Source organism: Boleophthalmus pectinirostris, unplaced genomic scaffold (genome assembly GCF_026225935.1).
Source record: "Boleophthalmus pectinirostris isolate CB_2022bp ecotype Guang Dong unplaced genomic scaffold, ASM2622593v1 HiC_scaffold_22, whole genome shotgun sequence".
In the NCBI taxonomy this organism is placed as follows: domain Eukaryota; kingdom Metazoa; phylum Chordata; class Actinopteri; order Gobiiformes; family Gobiidae; genus Boleophthalmus; species Boleophthalmus pectinirostris.
Genome location: NW_026571190.1, coordinates 6,827,614 through 6,854,420, shown reverse-complemented (window position 1 = coordinate 6,854,420; position 26,807 = coordinate 6,827,614). Strand labels below are relative to the sequence as shown.

General features: G+C 40.3%; 1 protein-coding gene across 1 annotated transcript in view; it reads right to left on the bottom strand.

Moving 5' to 3' along the window:
- Positions 1–6,317: 6,317 nt before the first annotated feature.
- The window catches only part of LOC110174021 (protein sidekick-1-like), a 260,668-nt gene continuing 240,178 nt past the window's right edge, over positions 6,318–26,807 (bottom strand). The window contains 9 exon segments of the mRNA XM_020940057.2: positions 6,318–6,620; positions 10,181–10,310; positions 12,863–12,995; positions 15,914–16,051; positions 17,403–17,567; positions 21,363–21,488; positions 22,909–23,070; positions 24,285–24,422; positions 26,536–26,722. Coding sequence (XP_020795716.2) covers positions 6,318–6,620; positions 10,181–10,310; positions 12,863–12,995; positions 15,914–16,051; positions 17,403–17,567; positions 21,363–21,488; positions 22,909–23,070; positions 24,285–24,422; positions 26,536–26,722 — 1,482 coding nt within the window.

The window sequence follows — 26,807 nt, the reverse complement described above, 5'->3', positions numbered from 1 at the left end:
TTATGAAAAACTAGTAAAGATAAAGTGAACATTTTGTGCATGATAAACTACATTTTCTTTGTATGTTTTGTAATGTGTGTATGTAATGTTTGTATTCTTTAATTAACAATAAGAGTCTGAAGGGAGATTTGAACTCAGGTCAACCATGTGGAAGTCCAGTGATCTACCAGTTGCAAGTACACGGGTATTTGTAACTGATATGACGTCTTGTCAATTGAGGCATGTGAAAAAACATGTGTTTAGCTGCTTTTTGGAATATTACAAGTCAATATAGACCTTTGTAATAATTAGGATTTTGCAGAGTAAAAATATTTTTACAGCCTGATGTTTGTTCACTGTGAGATCAGTGGAAGAGTGTGTGTCTTATGTTTTTTAAGGTTGTAATGCAGTATTTACATTACTGTGTTTACCCCCATGCTGCACAACACACACACACACACACACACACACACACTGTGATCATTTTCTTTCTCACTCTCATACACACACAACACAGAAATCAAGTTTCAAATCAAGGAAACAATCATCATTTCACTTGTTTTTCTATGAAATAAATGACCTTTGTCCAACACTTGTGAGGACATTGTGTGTGGGATTAGTGTCATATTCAGCTCTTGCAGGTTACAAAGTTTTATATGTTTCATGCTGCACATATTTACCAAAGATCTTGTAAGTGTTTTCACTGTCATATACAAATCTTTTAGGATTCAAATGAAACATGTTAAAATGGTGTATGATTTGTCAATACCTTTTCCATTAACTTTGGTTAAAGAGAGTCTGTATTTTGTCCTGAATCATGTGTTGTGTGTTGAGTGATCGCAGACACCAACCAGAGTGTAGGGAGTATTATTATTTATTAAAACAGTGTCTCAAAATATGTCACCTTGAAATCAAATATTTTCTTGTAATATCAGGATTCTTTTCTTTCAATATGGCCTACGTACACCATCCAGCGTAAACATAATTTCAACAACAAAAATATCTGAAATGTAACTCGTGGGCTCAGTGCAAGCATTATGGCTGACCACAGGCAGTAAACAGTAAAAAACGCCTTTCTTCACATACTATATATATCATCTTTGTCCATACATCACTCTCACTGAGAATTAAGTGCTAAAACCTCCGCCATCTTTGTTCAAATGCTTAATATTCGATTGATTGTAGTACCCACTGGTCTTAAAGCTGACCATGCCACGTTTGTTTCGAAACCCAACACTGGACCTTCTGCAACTTTACACTACACAAAATGAAATACCCACATGACTTCAGAAGTGAGAATATGTATCTGCTTGAGTAGTATGGACTAATTTCAATATGTTTAATTATTTTATTACACTAGGGCCGCACTCACACTAGGACCTCAGAACTGAGCCGATTTATTAAATAGTAAGACAGATGTGAGTCCTGAAGAGAGGATGAAAAACTTGTCACCATCCACAGTCCTTACTGAAGGTAAGCGCAGATTCACGGTGTGTTTTGGAGCATAGTTTATACACTGTTTTCCTTGTATGAGTAAAATTTGCGTACTTGACAGAGCTTGTATAGTATAGTAAAGTCGTGTGTGTGCCTGCGCCGTGCTTTGGCCTAGGGGTGTGCAAAAATATTGAAATATTGATGTATCGTATCATTTAACGTGATGATACAGTATCGATATCATGGGCAGCTGTATCTATATAATCGTCAACAGTGTTTTTTGGTGTATTTTATAAAATTATTTTGTTACAGTGCTACAGTTTTGTTGCTTGTTCAAAGAAAGGAAACTTGTTTATGCGACAAATTTGACATTTTCACTATTTTCAGGATTAAAATGGGCATGTTTCATATGAACTTTGCACAAGAAGTGATTTAGCCATTAGTTTTTATTGAATCATATTGAATCGATTTGAAATATATTGGATCGAACAGAAAGCTCACTGTATTGATTTATGTATTGTATCATTGCCTTTGTATCGAGGTATGTATCGTATCGGCAACTTCTCAGTGATACCCAGCCCTACTTTGGCCCACCTCCTCCAAAGTCCCAACCGTGCCGTGTTTGGGTACGTTCGATTGCGCTCACACTGGACAAACGTTTGGGCTTAGGCGTGGTTCTTAAATCCTAGTGTGAGTGCACCCAAGGACCAAGGATATTTATCTTGTTTTGAAGTATTTCTAACCTGTTGAAATATACTTTGTGTTCATTGCTTCTAAATGATGGTTAAGGGATTTCTGACATAATTTTAACAAAGTTAACAAACAATAGGAGGGTTTCAGTCACGTGATCACGATTTTCAGGTGGAGGGCAGGAAGTGAAGACAAACACGACAAACAAACACGGCTCTGGAGAAGACAGATATGGAGAAGAGTTATTATTGTAAGGATTTAGAGCCAGTAACGAGGCAAAAGTACAAGCAGTTAGTCGACAAATATATTGGACGTGACCCCATCTTACTGAAAATGAGAGAATTTTCAACCGAAGTAAAAGATTTGCCGACAATCGAGGCACAGGATATCACGAACTATTTAGCTCTTCAGACATCGTTCTACACCAGACAACAGATGAAGGTGTACAAAAGTTTGGAGGCATATAACTTTTGTTGTCAGTGGATGGGTCCTCAACGTTGGTGCAAAACGCTTAAATGATGATTATCGTTTGGTCTTTGCCGGGGTGAGTGTTTCTCTTATTTTATGTGTATCGACTGTTATGGGAAAAACTGCAGTGTATCGGCAGTAACGTCTATCTGAACTATTTAATGTCAACAAACGTCGTTAGCCGTTAGTCGTTAATGATTCGTTTATGTTTAGGTAAACCACAAAAAACAATTTAGCTTTGTAACAAACCTTTGATGAAGTGTTCACTGCAGACACGAGCATTAGCGAATTCTGCTCCCCCCGACCGCAAACAGGTTTGTAATCCACTTTTTACGGCGTTGTTCTGTCGGCTTTTCCCATTTCTGACCTTTGTGGACGACTATATTCGGTACGCTAAAAAAATTGCTTTTCCTTCTCTCGGTTAGAACGATTGGCACAGCCGTAAACTACACGACACTTCCGCATTTTCCTCCAGTCGGTTCACTTCCTGCCCTCCATCTGATTTTGCATGCTGACAAACGTCGCCCTGTGACGTCACGTGAAACCCACCTATTGTTAATGGCTCTTTTATTATCAAAACAACAGTGAAGTAAGATTTTAAAAGCATTTAAAAGATTTAAAAGATTAAAAAAAAAAAAAAGTTTAAAGCAACATAAAGGGACTGTATGTAGGATTTGATTTTTTTTTCACCAACATGACCTATCTCTGCACCCCAGATACAAGTTTAGTACAGTCAAATCAATTATAGCTTTTACTGATCATTCAAATGCTGATTTATTTTTAATCACAAAAATATCTGACGTGATGGCCAAGATGTTTATGTTATAATTTGGTGTTTTGGTTCTTCCAATAAAAACGCAGAATGAGCCTCACACGAGTCTCTCATTTAGGTTTTCCAGTTTCAAAATCCAGTTGATTTGATCCTCACTCCCTAAACCCCAGCACCTGCAGCCAACCCTGACTCTGCAGCTCAGGGAGGGAATTCTGGAGGTTCTGAGTTTTTACATGAGACGTGGGCCTGTCCTTTTACTCACAAAGAGAAAGTGTATAGCCTCATTTCCATAGGGCCTGTATGGGATGGAACGGTGCGCATCCTGAGTGTTTCCACTGCATAAAGCGATTTGTACTGCCTCCGTTTAGGGGTCCAAAGTGGATCGCTGGAGGTACTACCTTGAAAAGCACGACCAGCAGCACGCCAATAGTGATGCATGCGTGGCAACACAGAAATAGCGCGAACCATGTAATTGCTCTTTAACAACGGCACAGATGCTCATTTATCAGTAAAACAGAAGAGTTGAGGTAACAGCGTGTGGCGTGAAACTTGATATCCACCCAAAAACACATCCAGTCTAAAGTGTGGGGCATTTAAAGTGTCTCAAAGTCAAAGTGTGGTGCAATAATAATAACTCCACACCAGTCACAGTCTGCTGTGTCTATGTAAAGTTAAAGCCAAACAGATAACATGAAACAAACTCTGCCAACATCTTCCTCCTTGGTCCTGGCAAAAGCGCACCGTATTTTTTGGACTAAAAGGTGCACTGGATTATATGGCGCAATATCAATAATGTTGAATTCTGTTGTCTATTTTCATACATCAGGTGCACCGGATTATAAAGGAGCATTAAGAGAAACAGCTGGACACTTGAGACTGATCCCTCAGCCCAAGCGTAATGCAGCTTTCCGCACATTTGTTTACATTTTACAGATACAAAACTTGGCTAATATGCATAAACTATAAACGCTGAAAAAAAAAAAACAGCTCGCTCCTTTTGCGCTGTTGCGGTTCAGCTTCTGTCGGACTTACTCTTCGAGGCTCCTGACTACAGCAGCCGTAATGCTCTGACAATCCACCAAGTGGTGCAGCTTCATAGTTTGCCAAAGTTGTACTAAAACATTTTGACAGATTTTTGAGTGCCGTGTACCACATAAAATCAGTTTGAGGTCAGTAAGCACAACCAGATTTAATACATAAGGTGCACCGGATTATAAGGTGATGATTTTTGAGAAAATTAAAGGATTTTAAGTACAGCTTTAGTCCAAAAAATACAGTAATTCCCAGTCGTGGTGTATATATCCAGGGTGGAGCGCGTGTATAATCATGCAGCCAAACGAGATGGTGTAAAGTTCTCCATAAACCTCCACCTCCGTCAGGTAACTGTGTACTAAAAGAGTAAAGTTATTTATCAAAACAAGGCTATGTGCTCCGTGAGGTCTTTCCGTATTCAGAGAAAACAAAAGTGAAACTTGAGCGCGCGTCAGTGCACATGAGGATCTCCCTCGTTCATTTGCATGTGCATTTTAGAGTTAAATTTGAACATCGATCAGTGTTGATGCTCCTTTAGTTTAGCACTGGTGTATTGATGGCTGTCCAGCAGCTCGTGGCACAGCTCTGTGTCACGCCACTGTGTGTCATGCTGGACCTGTGTAACGGCCAAAGCGGCCGGGGCCTAATATAATGGAAACGCTCAGAGGGTGGGGCTTAACTGTTCGGCTCCAAGGTGGCCCGGAGTAAACTGTGCCAGTGGAAATGAGGCTCATGTGTCCTCTCTGCAGGTAACACAGGCTCAGGTGGGGTTGTAGTTTCTTTTGTTAACCCAGTAAGAGTGCAGACTACATCCAGATCCTTTAATATTAATATTGATCTAAACCTGAATCTGAAATAACCTGGAACACATAAAAAAGGCTCAATAAACAAAATCAAAACTAGTCACAACTACTCAAATAGACATCAACATGTTACACTCAACTCCTGCAGATATTATTTTGCAGTGTAATTTTCCACTCAGGAGATGGGCATGTGTATTTGTGCACTTAGATGTGGAAAAGAGAGATTGAAGAAGAAGCGTTTGTGCAGAGTCCACCATTTTGTGGTCCAAGCCTCTTCTTAAGTACAGCTCGCTCTTGTCTCAGAGTCTTTGGAGTCTATGGGTAAATCGTGGGCATAAAAAACACACTCGCCGACACAGTGAGGACACTACAAAAATGAATTCATCTACAACAGTTGAAGTGACTTGAATTCTGAATATCTTCCTGTACTTGACCCAGAAATACTGTACATTTATAGCGATTTCTGACCATGGAGTGAGAAAAATGCAGTAAAATTAGTTTAACAATACAGAATAATCAGTGTAATAATTTTGCCAGGCCAGCCAAAACCACACGCTTTGACAAAACTAAACAAAGACGAGCGGGTCTGGAACCGTATCCTGTCTCTCCGAGTTCCAATGGGCGTGATTGACAGGCAGATTAACCAATCAGAGAAACGCATGGTCCGTTCCAGTAAAAAAAAAAGTTTTCATTTGAGGGACAGGTGTAGTTGGATCGTCTCGAGTTAGGGTGGATTTGAACAGAATGCAGAAATGCAAGAGATAATTAGGTTAAAGTGAGGAAAATATCGAATAAAATCGAATCACTGTAACATGTAAACCTGTATATTTATTTAGAAAGTCTACATTAGTTCATGTTTTGAGACATTTTGACTGATTTCTGCTCTTTTTTTTTAAATTGTGAATAATCAAAACGTACAAAAACATGTAAAAATTAAATAAATTATGAACCCAGGTTTATTTTATTTCACCTCAACATAAAATCCAGTCAAAATTTCTCAAATCAAAAACCAGAATTCAAGCCAGCGCAACTCATGTACACAACCCATTTTTCGCAGCAGAACTTTGTAAACCAAGGGAAAGGCAAGTGGCAAGTGTACGGGCTCAGGTCTTTGGGAGGGCATCCGGTGTATTTGATAGTCAGACAAAGGAGGAGAAGCCCGTGACGGGGGTCCGGGAGCCGGGGGGGTTGCTGTTGGGCAGCGTGTGGGCCGGTTGTCCGCTGGGCGTGTAGGCTCCTCCCGTGCTGTGCTGCGTCACCACAGTCTGATAGTACGGCTCTTTGTCGGCCGTGGCGCACTCCTCGTAGGGGAAGCCGGAGGTGGCGGTGCCCTTGAGGCCCTTGGGTTGGCGCTTCCACGAGTTGTAGTAGGTGGGGTCGCTCATGTAGTGGTTGACGAACGAGTGCTTGGGCTGCTCCTCTTCGTAGTCGCTGTCCGTGAGCTGCGAGGAGAGGAAAGATGGACTCGTGTTAGCGTTTGTAGACTTGAATCCTTACAACGTTTCTGACAATCCGTGTATCATTCATTCTTTTTTCAATATAAAACCAAAAATAAGAAAACAAAAAACAACTATTTTCTTCATTATTTGTCTCCAAAACCAAAATGAAAAAAAAAAACGGTTAACGATTTGTTATTTCAGTTTTCGATTTTGTGTTTAAATGTGTAATGGAAAAAAAACGGATAATGGCTGTTTCCCGTTTACGTGACTTAAACTGTGATGCCGGACTTTTGTGCTGCTTACAGACTGAACCAGGACTAAAACAAGACTAAACCAGGACTAAACCGTTTTCAGTCCTGGTCTGGTCCCAGTCCGGTCCCGGTCTCAGTCCTGGTCTCAGTCCTGGTCCTGTTCACGGTCTCAGTCCTGGTCTCAGTCCTGGTACTGTTCATGGTCTCAGTCCCGGTCTGGTCCCGGTCTCAGTCCCGGTCTCTGTCCTGGTCTCAGTCCTGGTCCTGTTCACGGTCTCAGTCCTGGTCTCAGTCCTGGTCCCAGTCCTGGCCCTGTTCACGGTCTCAGTCCTGGTCCTGTTCACAGTCTCAGTCCTGGTCCGGTCACGGTCTGGTCCCGGTCTCATTCTCGGTCTCAGTCCTGGTCCTATTCATGGTCTTAGTCCCGGTCCTTCTCATGGTCTCAGTCCTGGGCTCAGTCCTGGTCTTATTCATGGTCTTAGTCCCGGTCCTTCTCATGGTCTCATTCTCGGTCTCAGTCCTGGTCCTATTCATGGTCTTAGTCCCGGTCCTTCTCATGGTCTCAGTCCTGGTCTCAGTCCTGGTCCTATTCACGGTCTTAGTCCCGGTCTAAGTCCCGTTCTGGTTCCAGTCTGGTCCTGGACCTGGTTTAGTCCTGATTCAGTCCTGGTTCAGGCCGTACGTGGCACAAAATTTCGGCATCACAGTTTAAGAACAAATCGTTATCTGTTTTTTCATTTTGGTTTTGGAAACAAATAATGAAGAAAACTGTTTTTTTTTTTGTTTTATTTTGAAAAACAAATGAACGAATTATACACAGATTTCTGACACTGAAACCCTGCGTTTTTAAACTCCATATTTCTTTTCTAGAATCATTTGGATGATTTCAGACCTGGGATTGCCAATCTCGTCTGAACTAAAGGTTAAAAGGGAGCAGTTAAATTGAAGATTTCAGGTGGAATAGAACATTTTAAGCTTTTGAGATGTAAACAGTCTAATAATAAAAGTTTACTCAAATACAAATACAACTCCAGGTAAGTTTCTGAGGAGGTAACAACATTCTAACATGGATAAAAGCTGTCAATTTTGAGTCAGTTTTGCATAATATAGGAGCTTTAAAGTCAAGTAGGAGAGCATCAAGAGATTTAAAGACACAATCCTCTTAATTAACAAATCTGCAGATCTCTTGGAGCAAACAGTGCAGCTCCCCGGGTTCTTTCTCGTGCACCGAGCTACGATCTCTAATTACTTGGCCTGTAAATGTGAAACAACAACTGTCATAACATCTCCGCTGTAAATTATGAGATTTTTTTTTGTCACCATAGTAATGAAAAGCAAATAAACACGCATGTTTATTTGTCAAAGTTCAACCATGTTTACAAAAAACATAAAAATGCTGAAGATACTGAAGCATAATTACAGATGCACTACGTAACATTTCTGGAAAGAGTCTGCTAGTCCTCGTGCCTCCGCTCAATTTCATTTCTCTCCAGCAACTAAGTCAGGAATTGGAATACACTATAACATTTGCCAAAACCCTGGAAGTGCGAGTTCGGGCACCAGCCAATCAGTGAAGAGCCATATTTTCTGTGTTGGCAACGATTCCCGAGATCGAGGATTTAAAGCCGGAATAAAGAGAATGTTTAGTGAATTTTATCAAGGGGAAAGATGTTATTGCCCTTCTTCCTACGGAATTTGGGAAAAGTTTAATATACCAGTTAGCCCCGTTGAGAAAAAAAGTAAAAAAGTACCTGCCTACCGTCGAGCGAACAAATTCTAATGCTACAAGTTCAGAAGGTTTCTACGAAGTGAAACCGGTTGATGCATCAGGCTCAGGTTTTGCCACTTGTTTGTCTAAAATAATCTACCTCCTATAGAGACAAAGCGGTGATGACTCCAGGTTACAGGTCAGATTTGTGGAGAGGCAATCCCACTAACAATAAGAGAATGTACCGTAATTTCCGCACTATAAGCCGCTATTTTTTTCTCACACTTTGAACCCTGCGGTGAATATGGATCAACGGATTCTTTGTTTGGCACTTTGTCCATTCATATATACGGTCTATGGTTTGGCAACACAGCGGATACACGGAGCCTGAGTGCAGAAAACGCCGCTGTCTGTGCAGGTGACACATGGACCTAGAGTTAACATGAAGTTGCGACACTAGCGATATTATCAACGCTCTCAAATAGTTTATCGCCGTGTGATCAAATAAGTTATGATGCTAAATGAACATTAGAGAGGGGGAAGCGTCTCAAAGTTCAGTAGCCGAACATCCACTCGTACCTGATTGATAGAACTAGCCCCTCCCCCGAGAGTGTCTGAAATCTGAAATCCTCCAAGACAGATTCTGGTTTGATTGTGTTTTGAACAGTTATTTTGTGCTTCATACACACACCCTCCTCATGGAAAACACACGAAGAAATGCAGATGAAGCTTTTAAGTTAAAGGCGATTGATGTGGCTGTGGAAAAAGGAAACAGAGCTGCTGCACGTGAACAGCGAGTTGATGGTGAGATTTTGGCGACAGCAGTGTGACGAGCTTTCAGAGGCGATAAAATTAAACAACCCCAACTTGAAAACGTTCTTGAAGACATGGACACCTGCGGCTTATATTCAGGTGCGGCCTATATATGTACAATTTTAAAATTTTGTTATAATTTTGTTAATGTGGCTTATATTCAGGTGTGCTCAATAGTCTGGAAATTATGGTAGATTTTAGGTTTAATGTCATAATGTGGAAATAAAATATGGCAGACACCCCCACCAGAAAATGTATATAGTGTAGCATTAAAGGAGATTAAAAAACAACAAATAACTATTGTTTCAGTGAAGTTGCACAGACTTTACGGTATAAAATTAATGAGTTTTGGACCAATACTCATTCAAAACAAATCGAGATAAAAAAAACTTGGACATTTCCATGATTAAACAAAGCTTGATTAGACTCTTAGCACCCTGCAAATTCGAGTGGTTCTGTTGATACTTTGCAACATTTGTGCTGTTGAACAGGTCCTTCCCTCATGAATTTACAGTCACAAGCTAGCTCTCACTTTACAGTTAAAAATTAAACACCTAAACAGAACCATGAACTCTCATATCGATCGCAGGCGCCTAGAAATGTGTTGGTGAAATCCATTATGTATTTTCCCTTGAGTTTTCTGTCAATTTTAAATCATGTACATTGCGTCACCAAGGTAACTACTGAGCATTCTGTTATAAACGTACATGCAGTAACCCTCCTCCCCAACATGACGTCATTGCAAAGTATCAATGCTTTCTTTTCTTTTCTTTCCTTATTATTTCAGGTACCTCTGACTCTGACATCTCGGTGGGCTTCTCTGTGAGGTTGGTGCTCTCGGTCAGGGCGGTCCCGTTGTAGTTGTTGCAGATGTCCTCGTCAGAATAGTGTAGGACGCCTGGACTGGGCCTGGGAGGAGACCTGTGCACAAACCGCAGTTAGATTAGACAGGCATTCTGAAGGTAGAATGAGCTTTGTTTTAAGTCTGTAGAGCAGACAGGAGAATGTACGGTGTGAGTTAACAGATGATTTGGGACTTAATCATTTACATCATATTACATATACACATATACATATGTATTAACATTTTTCAAGCCAGAGACCCCCAAACTGATGGAGAGCTGTAGCAGGGACCCCTACTATACAGTCCCTGACAAAAGTCTTGTCGCTTATCCATTTTGTAGAAACAAAAGCTTATAACCTGACTTTAAATTAATCGATTGGTTTTAGAAATGTCTCATATGAAGCTAAAACCCTCCCAATTATGCTCAATAAACTAAAATAAATTAGCTTCACTGAAGAAAGATTGATCATTTAATGAACACAGAAAGGTCAGATTTTGGCAAGACAAAAGTTTTGTGGCCTTGTCATATGATGCACCCAATCCTAGATTACAGCCTCACCTGTGATCAGTTACTGATCAATCAATTAGTGGGTGTGTATAAAAAGAACTCCAGCACACCAGACCTTCACATCAACTGCCCAAGTCCGGCTGACCCCGCTGCAGCAGACTCCACCAGGCCTGGTCACCTCAAGTCCCTGTGTCAACCACAACAGTTTGTAGAATTCTGTCTGGAAATGGCCTCCATGGTCGAATCAGTGCACAGAAACCAGCACTAAACAAAAGACAATTAAAAAACCGTGTGGCATTTGCCAAGGCCCACAGCCTGTTAAAAGGATGGACACTGGAAAAGTGGCAGAAGGTGGATTTCTCAGATGAATTCTCGGTTGAATTACATCACAGCCGCCACAAATATTGCAGGAGACCAACTGGAGCCACATGGATCCAAGATTCACCCAGAACAGTTAAATTTGGTGGCGGAAAAATCATGGTCTGGGGTTACATCCAATATGGGGGTGTGCGAGACATTTGCAGGGTGGAAGGCAATATCAATAACCTAAAATATCACTTAATATATAATATTACTTAATTCACTGACGTTATGTAACATATTTTTGTATTTGAAGTAAATTATTTGTTCAATTTTCTGTAGGCGACAAAACTTTTGTCTTGCCAAAATCTGACCTTTCTGTGTTCGTTAAATGATCAATCTTTCTTCAGTGAAGCAAATTTATTTTAGTTTATTGAGCATAATTTGGGAGGGCTTTAGCTTTCATATGAGACATTTCTAAAACCAATCGATTAATTTAAAGTCAAGTTATAAGCTTTTGTTTCTAAAAAATGGATAAGCGACAAGACTTTTGTCAGGGACTGTATATGGCATAAAGCTGTGTTTTATATTCAATTGGGCCTAGTGTCGTGTACAAACAGCTGCTCTGTTATTGTACATTCAATACTTGGGGAGTATTCCATTGAAGTTGCTTAACAAGTCCAGGCTTATCCTGAAATCCTGACCTGAATCTATCTCCATCTCCAGATTAAGCCTCAAGTCGTTCCATGACAGAGATAAGCCTGAGTCTGTCCAAATCTAATTCAGGCCTGGAGTTTAAGCTGCACTTTGTCTGCGCTCACGGTGACTGGGAAGGCCACAGCGATGGAGCAACGACATCACGGAAAGCAGGCCAAAAATGTGATGGTTTCATGATCTGACTAAACAAGAGAGGAGCCACAGCACGCATCCGTAGAGTTTGATTTGGGCCGTGTAACTTTTCTGGTCATTCCGATCTGAGGAGCGAGAGGAAAGACACGACTCCCTCTCCTCTCCTGGTCACTCGGTGGACAGAGATGAGGCTGCGTAGTGTGTATTCCAGAGCCTGGTTAAAGCGCCCGGAGAATGAAGTTGCCTGACTTAAACTACTACTTGCAAAAGTGAAGCTGTAACAAAACTCTTCACATGTACCTAACAAGAAACGATAAATTCCTGGCCGATGTGTTTGCAGTTTGACAGGGAGCGAGAGATGAGGGAATGAAGAGACAGAGACAGACGTGATGAAGAAGTGAACAGACAGAACTCACTGAAAACCAGTTCATCCTCATCCTTTAAAAATGAACAAATATATGTATATATATAAACAAAAGTCTAATCAACCAAAGATTTCGTGACCCCTCTGTTGAAGATCTCTAAGAACATTTTTCTGCATAAAGACTTGTCTTTGCATGAACTCCTGTGCTCTGTACTTCCAATACTGATGTTGATACTCTGCCGATCCCCAATATTAACCGATACTAGTGCAGAGACTTTTTTTTTTTTTTTTTTTTTAAACCCCCCTTTACACAGAACCACTGTATGGTAAAAAAAAAAAAAAAAAAAAAAAAAAAAGGACACAGATGTGTTTGAAAACTACAGAGCAGCTTTGTAAAAATACAAGTATAATATTCTGAGAAGTTTGGGGCCAGTATTTGCCAATTTATGGACCAAAAGGAAACATGAAAGAGCGTCCAAACTTCTGCCTGGTAATGTTTGTCAGTCTGTATGTATGCATCTGTTTGAATGTTTTGTGTAATGTAGGTGTTTCTCTATATTTTTATTATGTTTTGTCACTTTTTGAATATAAAAAAAAAAAAGACTTACACGAGCGCGGATCTGGTGCCGTTCTTCTTGAGGAAAGAGTTCTTGGAGTTGAGGCTTCGGCTGTTGAGCTCCAGAGCAGTGAAGCCCCCGTTGTCCAGCGTTACCGACTCGTCTGCAGGGGACAGGTGCTTTCCTGTCAGGATACAATGTGCACTTTACAATCCTGAACATGACCACCAACCCACATACTCTCCACTAGACTTCATTATTAGGGATGTAACAATAACCAAAATATCGAGATATCGTATCGTCAAAGTTCTCACAATAATATCGTGAACCATCACAATATATCGAATGACAAGTCTCTTTGCTTAAATGAAGAGTTATGGTGCAGCAATAGCTAAAGAAAGACAGAGGGAACTACACAGACCATGATCCTTTGCTCCATTTCAGTGCAGACTACAAGAAGAAATAACAGTTCTAACATTTTTGAGTCTTAGTTCTTTGGGTTAAGTCTTGTCAAGACATTTTAAGAGGAAACAGTCGCATATTCACATATTTGTTTGCCTCCACAAAATATCGCAGTAAATATATCATGAGATGTATATCGTGAAAATATTGTACTGAGAGATTTGGATAATGTTACATCCCTATTCATGAGCCTCCCCACCATATCGTGAGCTTTCCCACGATATATCACAATAAATATCGTACTGTGAGGTTCATACCATGACGATATCATATCGTGAGACTTGGATATCGTTACACCTCTATTCATTATGCATCTAAATTCAGGAAGTGCTTCTAAACCTCTTACTGAATTTAAACTAAATGATCAGATATGTAAGACTTAGAGTAAAATGTGTGTTTGTACTTTACTCCAATGGCAAAAAAGACAATATTCAAGATAAAGTAAAGTATTTGGAAAGGTAAATGCAGTGCTATATTATGTGGATTACTATATTATGGTTACCGTATTTTCCACACTATAGGGCGCACTTAAAAGCCTTTAATTTCATCAAAAAACGTCTGTGCACCTTATAATCCAGAGCCCCTTAAATATGAATTTATTAGGGTGTTTTAGTACGACTTTAGTAAACTACAAAGCCGCATCACTTGCAGCATTACGGCTACTGTAGTCAGGAGCATCACGGAGTAATACATACTGTGATTCCTTTAATATCAAAATGCACCTGTCAAGTGTGGAGGAAGCAAACTAATTCAGTGCTTGCCATCATTCTGGGCAGAGTAATGAAAGAACTTCAGCCGCTAGATGCTGGTGTCAACGTTCAAAGTGAACGTGCGAGCTGCGTGGGAGCAGTGGATGAGAGAAGGCGAACACCTATTCACCAAGACAGAGAGACAGCGCCGAGCGAATTACGCCACGATCTGCCAACGGATCGTGGACGCCTGGGCTAAGGATCAGTATCAACTGTGGTCCGAGCTTTCACCAAGACCAGAATCATCACTGAACTGCCAGGTAACAGTAACCACACTGACTCGGATAATGACGAGAAGGATGCGGGCGTGCTGGACGCTGTTTAACTCGGATACTGAAGATGAAGAATTTGAGGTATTTGTGGACGAGGAATGAACTGAAAAAGTGAGTGTAATGTGTTATTTTTAGTCATAACTGAACAATTATGAGTTATTGTGAATACACTAACAATTTAGCGTCTCAGACAGTATTTTTTTTACACGCTACAACTGAACAAAGTTGAGAGTTATTGTGAACGCGTAAAAACAAGTTTGACTGATTTATCTAACTGATGTGTTTCGTTTAATGCGCCTTATAGTCCGGTGCGGTTTATATGTGAAAAACGTTTGAAAATAGACCATTCAATGACAGTGCGCCTTATAATCCAGAGCGCCCTATAGTGTGGAAAATATGGTAAATCTGTGGTAAGGTGTTATTGTTTAATTCCTTATTTGTTTATTTGGTTAGTACAGTGTTAAAGAACATATGCAATACACTAATTTCTATCCGATGTCCTTAGTTCGCTCTCACAAACGCACTCTCACTTGAGTATATTTAGATCAAATTAGTTTTCTCATTTAAAAAGTTAATGATTACTGCTGCTGTGTTTGAATCTGTTTGAGTTTTAATAGTTCTGAAAACTATTATTCGATTACTACATTAAACAATCATTTCTATAATAGCGTACTTGCACCTTGTTTTCCCAACAGTCTCTTAGCGTCTGCTTAGCTTCTGAAATGAGCTTTCTCAAAACGGTATGGCCGCATAGGAAAAATTACACAGTTCTTCACATAGTAATCTAGTTGACAGCAGACGGCCAGATTCCCCAGAGTGTGATGCATCTGCTGTAAACCAACTAGCCAGCAGCTGTTGTTTTTAGCCTTATTTAAAGTTCTTGGTACAGTCGTGTTTGTATTGACATGAATCAGGTTTGTATTCCTTTGGCATGCATCCCACATGTACACATGCATCAAAGTACTTGTTAATCTATGTTTGCTGAGTCTGTCTTTATTAAAAAAAAAAAACTAACAAACAATAAAAACAATAAATAAAACATATACACAGTGTTGTATTTTGTTGTTGTAGTATTATATTGTAGTATCATTGTAGCGATGTGTCATTGTTGTGTTACATTGCTGTAGTGTTGTAATATTCATAGTGTTGTATTGTGGTATTGTTGTATTATATTGTTGTATTGTGGTATTGTTTTGTAGTATTGGCGTAGTGTTGCATCATTGTAGTGTTATATTGTAGTATCACTGTAATGTTATATTGTTGTACTGTTGCATTGTGGTATAGTTGTATTGTAGTGTGGTACTGTAGTATAATTGTAGTGTTGTATTGTAGTATCATTGTAGTGTTACAGTGTAGTATCATTGTAAAGTTGTATTGTAGTGTCATTGTAGCACTGTATTGTAGTATCACTGTGGTGTTGTATCATTGTTGTGTTGTATTGTAGTGTCACTGTAATGTATATTGTTGTACTGTTGTAATGTAGTATCACTGTAGTGTTAGTTTATTGTAGTATTGTATTGTGGTCTCGTTGTATTGTAGTGTCAATATAGTGTTGTATTGTTGTATCGTTGTAGTGCAGTAGTGTTGTTGTATTGCTGTAGCGTTGAGCAGATCCAAACCTGAGGAGCAGCTCTTGTACTTGGAGCTGTGTCCGTGCAGCAGCAGAGCAAACACCAGCACCAGCACCAGGATGAGCCCCACCAGAGCCATGACCAACAGGAACCACCACTCCTCATAGAAGGGCCGCGACGACTGGGCTGCGCGAGGAGGGACACAAAAACCATCAGGGATTTTGTAAATGGTCAAATGGTGACAACTGAGCTACTGTCGCCCACAACCGAGCTACTGTCGCCCACAACCGAGCTACTGTCGCCCACAACCGAGCTACGGTCACCCGCAACTGAGCTACTGTCGCCCACAACGCCGAGCTACTGTCGCCCACAACCGAGCTACTGTCGCCCACAACCGAGCTACTGTCGCCCACAACCGAGCTACTGTCGCCCACAACCGAGCTACTGTCGCCCACAACCGAGCTACTGTCGCCCACAACTGAGCTTCTGTCACCCACAACCGAGCTACTGTCTGGTCCCGGTCACTACTTTTTTCTTTGTATCATATTTTCATTTTAGTTTCTTTTATTTTTTTGTGTTTTATTTGTGTCTTCCAAAAAGTCTGTAGATTCTTGGTTTAGTTTATATGTTCATAAAATTTTATATATTTACCTCCGCCAAGAAGGTTATGTTTTTGCCGGCGTTTGTCTGTTTGTTTGTTTGTTTGTTTGTCTTTTAGCAACATAACTCAAAACGTTATGGACCGATTTTGATGAAATTTTCAGGATTTGTTGGAAATGTGAAAAGGAAGAACTGATTTCATTTTGGGGGTGATCCGGAAGAAATCCTGGATTCTGGATCACTTTGAAATTTTAGTTAACATTGTGGTAAATGGGGCCAAAAATTTAGTTTCTCAATATCTCGGTTAATTATTGACCAAACCCCATGAAATTTGACTCAGGGATGGACAATGGGATCCTCTTTCATATTCCAAAGGCTGATCCGGATCTGATCCAGAAGACTGATTTTATCGCAATTTATATAAAAAATGGGGGTAGTCCTTGGCGGAGGTCTGCGCTCTCTGACTGCTTTTGTAGTTTTATATGTGTCAAAAACATGATAGGTTTTATGGTTAATATATGTATTTAAAAAAATGTTGTGTCTAAAATCATTATAGTATTTTTATCTGTATTTTTTGGTTTATATTTTTCATCATCTATGTATAATTATTATTTTTTTTATTGTGTGTTTCTGAGAATATAATGGATCTATTTTTTCTTAATTCTATAAAGTGCAATTTTTTTATACAGCCAAGAAAGCTGTATCTAGTTTCAGTTACTTAATGTTAGAATATTTATTTGTATTTGAGAACAAGTAAGCAACGAGTTTTTAGCAATAAAAACATCTGTAATGTGTGTTAGTTTAATGCCATGGAAGATTATAGGAAAACCATGAACATCCGGAAAAGTTACACAATGTACCTTTTAAGCCAAATAAAGCTTAAAAATTAAAAACCTATTTTTTTGGTGTTTATGTGCTGTGTCTTTTTGTCTCTTACCAGCGAGAGCAGTGGAGGGAGCGCTGGGCTGGCCGTAACCATAGCGATTGAGTGCGATGACCCTGAACTCGTAGCTGATGCCCGAGCGCAGGCGCTCCACGGGCACGGCCACAGACCTGCTGTTGGGGGGCACCAGGCGAATGAACGAGTCCCAGGTCCCCTCATCTACAGCGGGCAGGAGAGCAACACACAAGCCACGGAGTCAACATGGTGTAAGTGATTAACATTTTGTACAAATTGATATTTTGCAACTGATGTGATTAACATTCCCGGGAGTGTGATGCTAACTGTAGGCTCTGCTCTGTCTGAGGTTTTCTTAGACTTTTGTTTTAACACAATCTGACCAGAAAGAACTGAATTAGTTGAAGCTACAATGGGTGATTTGTGCTGTAAACAGGTCCCCCTCAAACAACAGTACAGTCAGTAGCTATCTAGCAAGTAGCCAAAAGAAGAAAGCTTTCAGAAATATTTGTGTGCACTGGATAGAAATCCTTGCATATTTGGGAAATCCGTGAATATTTGGCTGCAGCTGAGCAAAAAATAAATATCTGTAAACTCTTCAGTCCGTATGTGAAGTATTTTTGACAGTAGAGTGGTGTCTGTGAATTGTCTGTGAATTCATATTCGTATTGAAGAAAGCATAATTTTCATTTCGTGATAAAATACACACAATACATTTTACATACGACTGGACTCATTCGAGAGTTTACAAATATTTATTTTATGCTCTACAGCCAAATATGTACGGATTTCCAAAATATGCACAGATTCCTGTCCTATGCACATGGACTGATACAAATAAATGACAACACATTTATTTTGGGAATAAATATGAAAACCTGATGTGCACTTTGACAATGAGCTGGAGGAGAGGTCGGAATACTTTCGTGGAATTGGTTGCAGATTTGTTGAGCCAGTTTAAGGTCAATATCTCTGTAATTACTAGGCCTATTCATATGAAACAAAAAACACAAAGTTGAACACTGCAAAAAAGCTTAGCCAGAATTTAAGATATAAACACTTAAATCTATCAGAAAAGGATTTAAAAGTAGTGAAATTATCCGTCTATGCAGCAAGATCATTTTACTTGACAAGTTATCTTAAAAAAGAAAAAAAACTACATCTGGACTAGAATGAAGCAGTCTCTGGTAAGTGTTTATGGGTTTATATTTCATGCCGCTGGACTTATTTTCTCCGCTAAAGCTTTAGCTCTGCTGCACAACATGTAAACAAACAGTGCCGTGTGATGACAGTTGTGCAGGTTTGAGTGTGGGCCATAGAACAGTACGCAATCATGCTTGAGCACAGCACGATTCTGAAGTCGTAGAGTAAGTGCGTCCTTAAAGAAACTGCAGTCAGTCTTGTATCAATCAAATCTTGATCACTGAATCTAAAAACAAGTGTTGCAGGGAAAAACTATGGTAAATGGACTGTAGCTTCTTTTAAACATTTATTGCCTAAATATAAGATTTTCTGTCTAGTTGAGCTATGAAAGAAATATATGTGAGAATTTTTTAAGATTATACAACCAATTCAGAAGTAGTACGTAAATAATAAATCTGAAAACAAGATGAACAGCCTGATACAAGTTTTAAAATCTTGGCCAGATCACAGAAATTTGCAGTGAATATATATATCCTGTGTCAGAATAAATAAACAAAAGTAGAATTTAAGAACTGAGCGTTTGCCGGCCAACTAGGAGATATCTTGTGTCCAAATCAGACCCACAGTAAGACACATCATTGCCCCTCCAATCACACTAAGCATTTGAGCCCAATACTCTATGTAATTGTGAGTACGTAGACTGCTTCCTTCTCTCCTGACCGCGGTGCCGGCCAGTGAACCCTAATAGCAGGTTGTGTGGAGGCAGTGAGCAGCGATGAGCCCCCCGCTGAGAGCCCACTTAGAGCACTGGACTCCAGGTATAATCTCTGTCAGAAAACTGCACAGGGCTTGATTTGCACAGCGGGATTTAATGAAGGAGGCGCACGCATAAGTCGATGAAAATGTGTGTACGGGAGGAAAGGTTGAGAGCAGAGTAAGTAATGACGGTTTGGACTTAAAGGTTGTATGGAGGATTTTTTTTTGTTTCAAACTGTCAGTGAAAGATTAAAATACCATTACAGAGACGCAGCAGCTTTGTAATTATGATGACCAAAAAAAAAAAAAATGAAAATCTATCAACTGTGGACGTGTTGAGGCCAGATAAACATCAGCCAATAGAAAACGAGGCTCCCTCATTTTCTATTGGCTGTTAGCTTGTCAATCAAACTCCCTAGTGTAACTGACTCGTCGGAGCGCGGGGATTACGTGGTTTACGCAGTGGTTCTTAGAGGCTTTTTCGAACTGTCGCTTCCTCGCATTGCGCACAAAGTTTGTCGCAACGGCGGATGAGAATCCACGACCGGTTCGCCGCAAAAGAAAGTCCGTTTTTGAGGTCGCTGAAAGAAGAAGAGAAGTGGAAAAGGAGCAAAGCCAAACTGAGGTGATTCTTGGAGATCTCGTCCAGCGATGGCGCGACTGAAGCAGACGAAGGGTCTAAAAACTGACGCGTCGGTCGCTGAATTACTTCTAGACAGGAAACTTCAACAGTGATTCTGAATGTGCACAAGGACTGTCGCTGTATTTCTCTTCGCTTAAAAAAATCCTCTATACAACCTTTAAAGGGGAGTGGAGAAAGCTGAGATTCAGGTCAACAGATTCATTTTTGACACCCCCGAAAATGCAATGACTGATCTGTCACTGTTTGTAATGTTTTATATGTTACCTGTTTGATACCTTCATTTAGAATTTGTTGTGGAAGCTGAACTTGGTAAAATAACGATGGAGAGTGCAGCAGACATTATTAAACTTACCTTTAACAGGCTTCAATTTAGTTTTCATCTACGCACTGTGGCAGAAAGTGGCCAAGTGTGAAAGTTAATTATCATCAAGATCATTGTATATTTGACAGATACTTTAGTCTTCAAAGTCAAATATATGTTTTTTGTCAGTTTTCTTTAGAGATGGCCTTTTAGTAGATTTATTTTTTGCTCTTGTACCATTACAAAATGACAGATTGCAAACTGAGTCTACTTCTTCACACTATGCAGTATCAGTATCGGCGAATACACCGATGCTGAAGTATCACACGAAGTATACACCGGAGTATCAGATCAGATTAAAAAAATAAAAATAAAATCATAATAAATCCGTGTATCATTCGTTCATTCGTTTTTCAATATAGAACGAAAAATAAGAAAATTAAAAAAAGTTTCCATGACTTAAACTGCGATACCGGACTGAACCAGGACTGAACCATGACTGAACCAGATCCGACTAGACCGGAATCAGACTGGGACTGAGACCAGGACTTAGACTGGGACCAGACCAGGACTGAGACCAGGACTGAGACCAGGATTGAGACCAGGAACAGTACCAGGACTGAGACCGGGACCAGACCGGGACTGAAGCTGGGACCAGACCAGGACCAGGCTGTGATTGAGACTGGGACCAGACAGGGACGAGAGCGGGACCAGTCCGGGATCAGTCCAGGACCAGACCGGGACCAGACCGGGACCAGATCAGGACTGAGACCGGGACCAGACCAGGACTGAAAACGGTTTAGTCCTGGTTCAGTTTGTATGTGACGCAATAGTCTGGCATTGCAGTTTAAGTCAGGGGAAATGGCCGTTATCTATTTTTTTTTTCCATTATTAATTTAAACACTAAATTGAAAACTAAAAAAACTAATTGTTATCCTTTTTTTAAATTTTGGTTTTGGAGACAAATAATAAATAAAACAGTTATTTTTTCATTTTCTTATTTTGGTTTTATATTGAAAAACAAATGAATGAATGATACACTGATTGTATTAGAACAACACTACTGTTGTATATAAAATGTTGGTCTGTGGGTGTTGTTGATGACCAGGACTCCCTTCCAAAAGAGATCTTCAGATCTCAGTGGGACTTTCCTCACCTGAGGGGCGGGACTCGATCACATATCCAGAGATGGGGGCGGAGCCGGTGTCGCCTTCAGACCAGTGCAGGGTGAGGCCCGAGGAGGTTTTGGATACGCTCAGGTCCAAGGGCGCGCCTGGAGAGCCTGGTGCAAAAAGAGACATATTATACTCAAATATTTCAAGACCCATTTTATTTTATATGACAAATCATCTGAAATTTTCAACATATTTGTTCTTATTTTTGTAGATGAAGTCAAATCATCTGAAGGTGTGTCTTTCCCCATTCTTGACAGTTATTGAGGGAATATATTCCAAGTCTTATCTCACATCAGTGGACAGGATTTAGTACCTGGTTTTCATATTTGGATTAATGCCACCTCATTTCAGGGGTAATAGATTTCAGGAAAATGCTATTGTATTTCCTACCTTATTAGCTCATAGGCTTATTTTATTTCACTGGAAGTCGGACAAAGCTCCATCATTCACACAATGGCTGAAGGAGGTGCTGTCTTTCCTACCACTGGAAAAGCTCAGATATAGGGTTTTAAATTTTCTGTAACCTGGAACCCATTTGTGGACTTTGTTAAATATTCACTTTTGATGTTTTAATTATCGTATGCAAATGTAGACTGTGCCTTTTCCTGTCTGTTCATTTTTATTTAATTATCTTTCTGAGCCTCGGGTGGGAGGAGAGGGGGTTGTTTTATTTACATTGTTCTTTAATACAAATAAATTCCATTGTATATAACACATGAAAAATAAATAAGAAATAAAGTTTCATCCATCCATTTTCTTTCGCTTATCCGGAGCCGGGTCACGGGGGCAGCGGTCTAAGCAGGGACTCCCAGACTTCCTCCACCCCAGACACTTCCTCCAGCTCCTCCAGAGGAACCCCGACGCGTTCCCAGACCAGTCGAGAGACACAGTCCCTCCAGTGTGTCCTGGATCTTCCCCGGGGCCTCCTCCCGGTGGGTCATGCCCGGAACACCCCCCGAGGAAGGCGCCCAGGAGGCAACTGGAACAGATGCCCGAGCCACCTCAACTGGCTCCTCCTCCTTTTGACGTGGAGGAGCAGCGGCTCTAATCCGAGCTCCTCCCGCGTGACTGAGCTCCTCACCCTATCTCTAAGGGAGCGCCCAGCCTTCCTGCGGAGGAAACTCATTTCGACCGCTTGTATCTGGGATCTCGTTCTTTTAGTCATTACCCAGAGCTCATGACCATAGGTGAGAAATAAAGTTTGAAAATCTAAAAATATAAAATATCTAACTAGTCAACACAACTAATTTAGATCATGGAAAAAAATTACAATGATAAGCGCACATGGCACTTTAAATTGCAGAGGTCACAGGAGCCAGCATATTTTTAAATATGTTGATGACCATAAAACTGCAAATTTATCAAGTTTGTACTAAATCTACCAAAAATCACCAGGAACAGTAGACGATGCTATTAAAACACCATTATTTTAGGTGCATTTAGTGTTTAACTCCAACTTAATTTGGATATTCCAATCCTAAAAAGTGCGGTGTGTAAATGTGTGGTGGTCCGTGAGAGCGCCCTCACCTGGCAGCGGCTGGGCGGTGAGGTTGGCCTGTGCCGCTGGTCCGTAGCTCACGGTGAGGGCCTGCACGCTGAACATGTAGGTCGCTCCTCGGGTCAGGTCTCGCACCTTGAGCCAGCGCTGCCAACCCCCGTTCACGTCCACTGTCACTGCTCTGGTCAGGCCTGCACACGAGACGGGCAGGGTTCTGGTTGATTTACTGACGCTAACTGTAGGCACTGCTCTGTCTGAAGGATTGTTAGACTTTGATCTGAGCTTTATTTTAACACAATCTGGAAAAATTTAGCTGGAACAACAGACGAGCTGATTTGTGCAATGAGTGTGCACATTAGTATCCTGGTTATGATCAGGTTTTTTGAGTACCCCGGTTTCGTCATGGTGCATGTATACGCTGTATCCCATTTCAGTATCCCGAATAAGATACTGTAGCTGTAATATTCCAAAAAGTAACCAGGATACTGCGTCATGTATACTTACTATACCAAATACAGTGGTCCCTCGTTTATCGCGGCGGTTACAATCTAAAAATAAGCCGCGATAGGTGAAATCCGCGAAGTAGTCAGCGTTATATTTTACAATTATTATATCTGTTTTATGGCTGTAAAACCCCTCACACACGCTTTATTCACTTTTCTCACACAGGACAGTTACAACCCTTTTTGCATCCTTCTTAAAACTTATTGCTGCTGTCGTCCTTTTGTTATTTTCCTCCTTCTTTATGTAACAAACCGAAGATTAATTTATTCCACAATGGTGCCCTACAGCTGCGTAACTTCTACCTTCCTTCAGCGTGTCCAAAAGTCCAATTTTTTGTGCAATGTTTACATCTTGCGCAGGAGCCTTTGTCGGTGCTGAACGTTTCGTTGACATTGTGGGTTTTGTCGGGAAGAAAACTTGCAAATATACAGCACTTCAGAATCACACTGCTAAAGATCCAACATTTATGTAAATTTGGCAGCTGAACGCTCTAGTACTGTACAGGAGACACGACACGGAGGAGATAGATTGACAATGGTCTACAGTCCCTTAGCCAATCAGGACACTTCATAGTAACTGTCTGACCTCTCAGTGTTAGATTTCGTTCGCTCGACGGTAGGCGGATACTTTTTTTCATTTAACCAATCGCTGCTATTTGGTTGTGACGTATGTAATGCGCCGCTAACGGGGCTAACTGGTATATTAAAAATTGTGAACCGAATCTAGTGTATTTTGATTCCTGACCTAGTCGCTGGAGAGAAATGAAATTGAGCAGAGGCACTAGGTGGCGCCAGCCTGGTTAGGTTTAGTTCTGGTCAAGTCTAGAAAGTTGTACTAAAGCAATGGATTAGAGGGTTATCGATATTTCTTCTTCCACCGAGAATTTCCCTGGGATACACACCTTGCACGGGGCTGGTGGGCTGGTACCTCACCCTGTAGCCCTCGATCTGACCGTTTGGACTCAAGGGGGCGCCCCAGGACACATTCACACTGGAGCCGGTCACCTCCGAGAAGGACAGGAAGCTCGGCTCACTGGGCGCTGCAACAACACAAAGTTAGAATGTTATTGCAATACTGTTGTGGTATAGAATGATAATGCACTAATAATCATAAAGTGGAAAAAGAAGGGTTTTATATGGGCAAATATGGATTACTGGTGCAGGTGTAGGATATATCTACACTTTTTGGAAGGGATTATTCGGATGGAAATAATCAGATGGTATTTCAAGCCATCCAAAATGTGCCAAAACATAACTGGAAACGGCAAAATGTCAGAATACAAAAATAAACGAAGCATAAAATTGACCGTAACAATGCAGAAATATCACTTAAAACCTTAGTCTGAAATATCACTCTGCAAGTTTGTGTTATTTTAATTAGCTTTTTGGAGCATTTTTGAACCACTTTGAGATTTTTTGGATGAACAGACTGTGTAAAATAAGACACAGACTTCAAATCAAATGAAACTTTTTCCCCTTAGGCCACAGTACATCAGCATCTGCTTACCAGCCTGTCTTTTTGTTAGATTGTTTTCTTAGTCTTAAGTCATCTGTCATCACCTTATGCCGTGAGCTTCATTGTTTCAATATTTGATTTTTCTAACTCACAAAAATCCATCTTGTAAGGCTCAAAGTAAATCATTTGCATGAAACCAACGGTGTAGCGTAGCAGTAAAGAACGGGGAGCTTTTGCACTTTTGCACTACAAAAATTTCCATTTTTTCTGTTTGTCAATACACTACCAGTCAAAAGTTTTAGAACACCCTTATTTTCACCAGTTATTTATTGCAGTTCAAGTCGTGCAAGTCCAATGAAGAGATTGAAATGGTACAAAAGTAAGAAATGAACAGACAGAGGTTAAAAAAAAAAAAAAAAAGATAAAAGATAAAAGATACAAAACACAAGTCCAAGCTCTGCCAAAACTACCTCAGGAAAAAATAACAAGATGTTAAGTTTGAAAACATGGAGTGTCCAGCAGCACAGTGTCCAGACTTAAACCCCATCGAGCTGGTTTGGGATGAACTGCACAGAAGAGTGAAGCAACCTACAAGTGCCACACATTTATGGAACAGACTTGGGAAGAGCTTTATGAAGAATATTTGATTTCTATTGTAAAAAGAACAAGCCACGAGTGTGTTCAGCTGTTATATCTGCCAAAGGTGGACACTTCCATGAATCAAAAGTTTAGAATATGTTTTGGTCAACAGTAAATTGTAAGAAACTGTGGTGTTCTAAAACTTTTGACTGGTAGTGTATGTCTGTTGTACAAAATATATAGCTGCCTTTTCTTAAAGAATACCTTTTACAGAACTCTATTTTTCTTATACACCTGTCATACAGCAGGACACTAAAAATGTACAATCACATTTTTATATTTAACTGATTTAACAGAATTGTATAATAATTACTTCTTGTTTTCTTTAGCATTACTCTGACAACACCTAAAAACCTGGATATTCTGCTTAGACTTTGACTATTTTGTTACTGAAAAATGATGTGTGCATTTGATGATGGGGAAGATCTCTGACCTTTTCACTCAACTAGATTTAACAAAGGTTTTCCTGATAACTTTTCAGGATTGACAGCCCAGATTGATCATGTACAAAAGTCCACTCGGTGTCAGACATCTGTCGTGTCCAGACAATCACCTCTAGACCCATACTGTATTGTTCTCTTTATGAACAATTAGGCCTGTCACGATCATTTTGACATTTTGAAGCGTGTTATATTGTTTCAGAGATATACAATACTACTGAAACCGCTTAATGCCACTGACACAATAACAAATAAGCAAGATAACCCCAGTAAACCTATTTTTAAACATAATGTACCATCAAAAGATATGAGCTGCAACAAATAAATAACACAATGAACCAATATTTAGCTATAAAAGGTTTTACTTAACCCTCTACTGCTCAAATCTTATCACATGAAATACAAAAAATCCTAAAATCTCCCCATTATTGCAAAGAAATTATACATGTGACCAATATTGAGCCCCAAAATACACTGTACTGTTCGAGCTTTCATATACTGCACGATATATCATGACAGGCCTATGAACAATCACATCAGATGCCCTTCCGGATATATTTTACCAAAGTAACATGATTAACTATTATATATTTGAATAGTGCTGGCTGGGGCGGGTACCTGACTGCTGCGTGCGGGATCCGCGGGGGTCGCTGGGGGGCCCGTCCCCGGCTGTGTTGAAGGCTGTGAGGGTGAGCATGTAGGCTGTGTAGCTGCTCAGGTTGGTCAGGTGCACGGAGGTGTGAGGGACAAAGACCACCTTCACCTTCTCCGTCTGGTTCTGCTGCTCCCGCTCCCAGTAATGAATCTGCAACACGGCAACACTCTCACGTTAGAACGGGAATACAGACGTCAAGATAGGAATTTAGTTATAAAATCATTCATGTCATGTG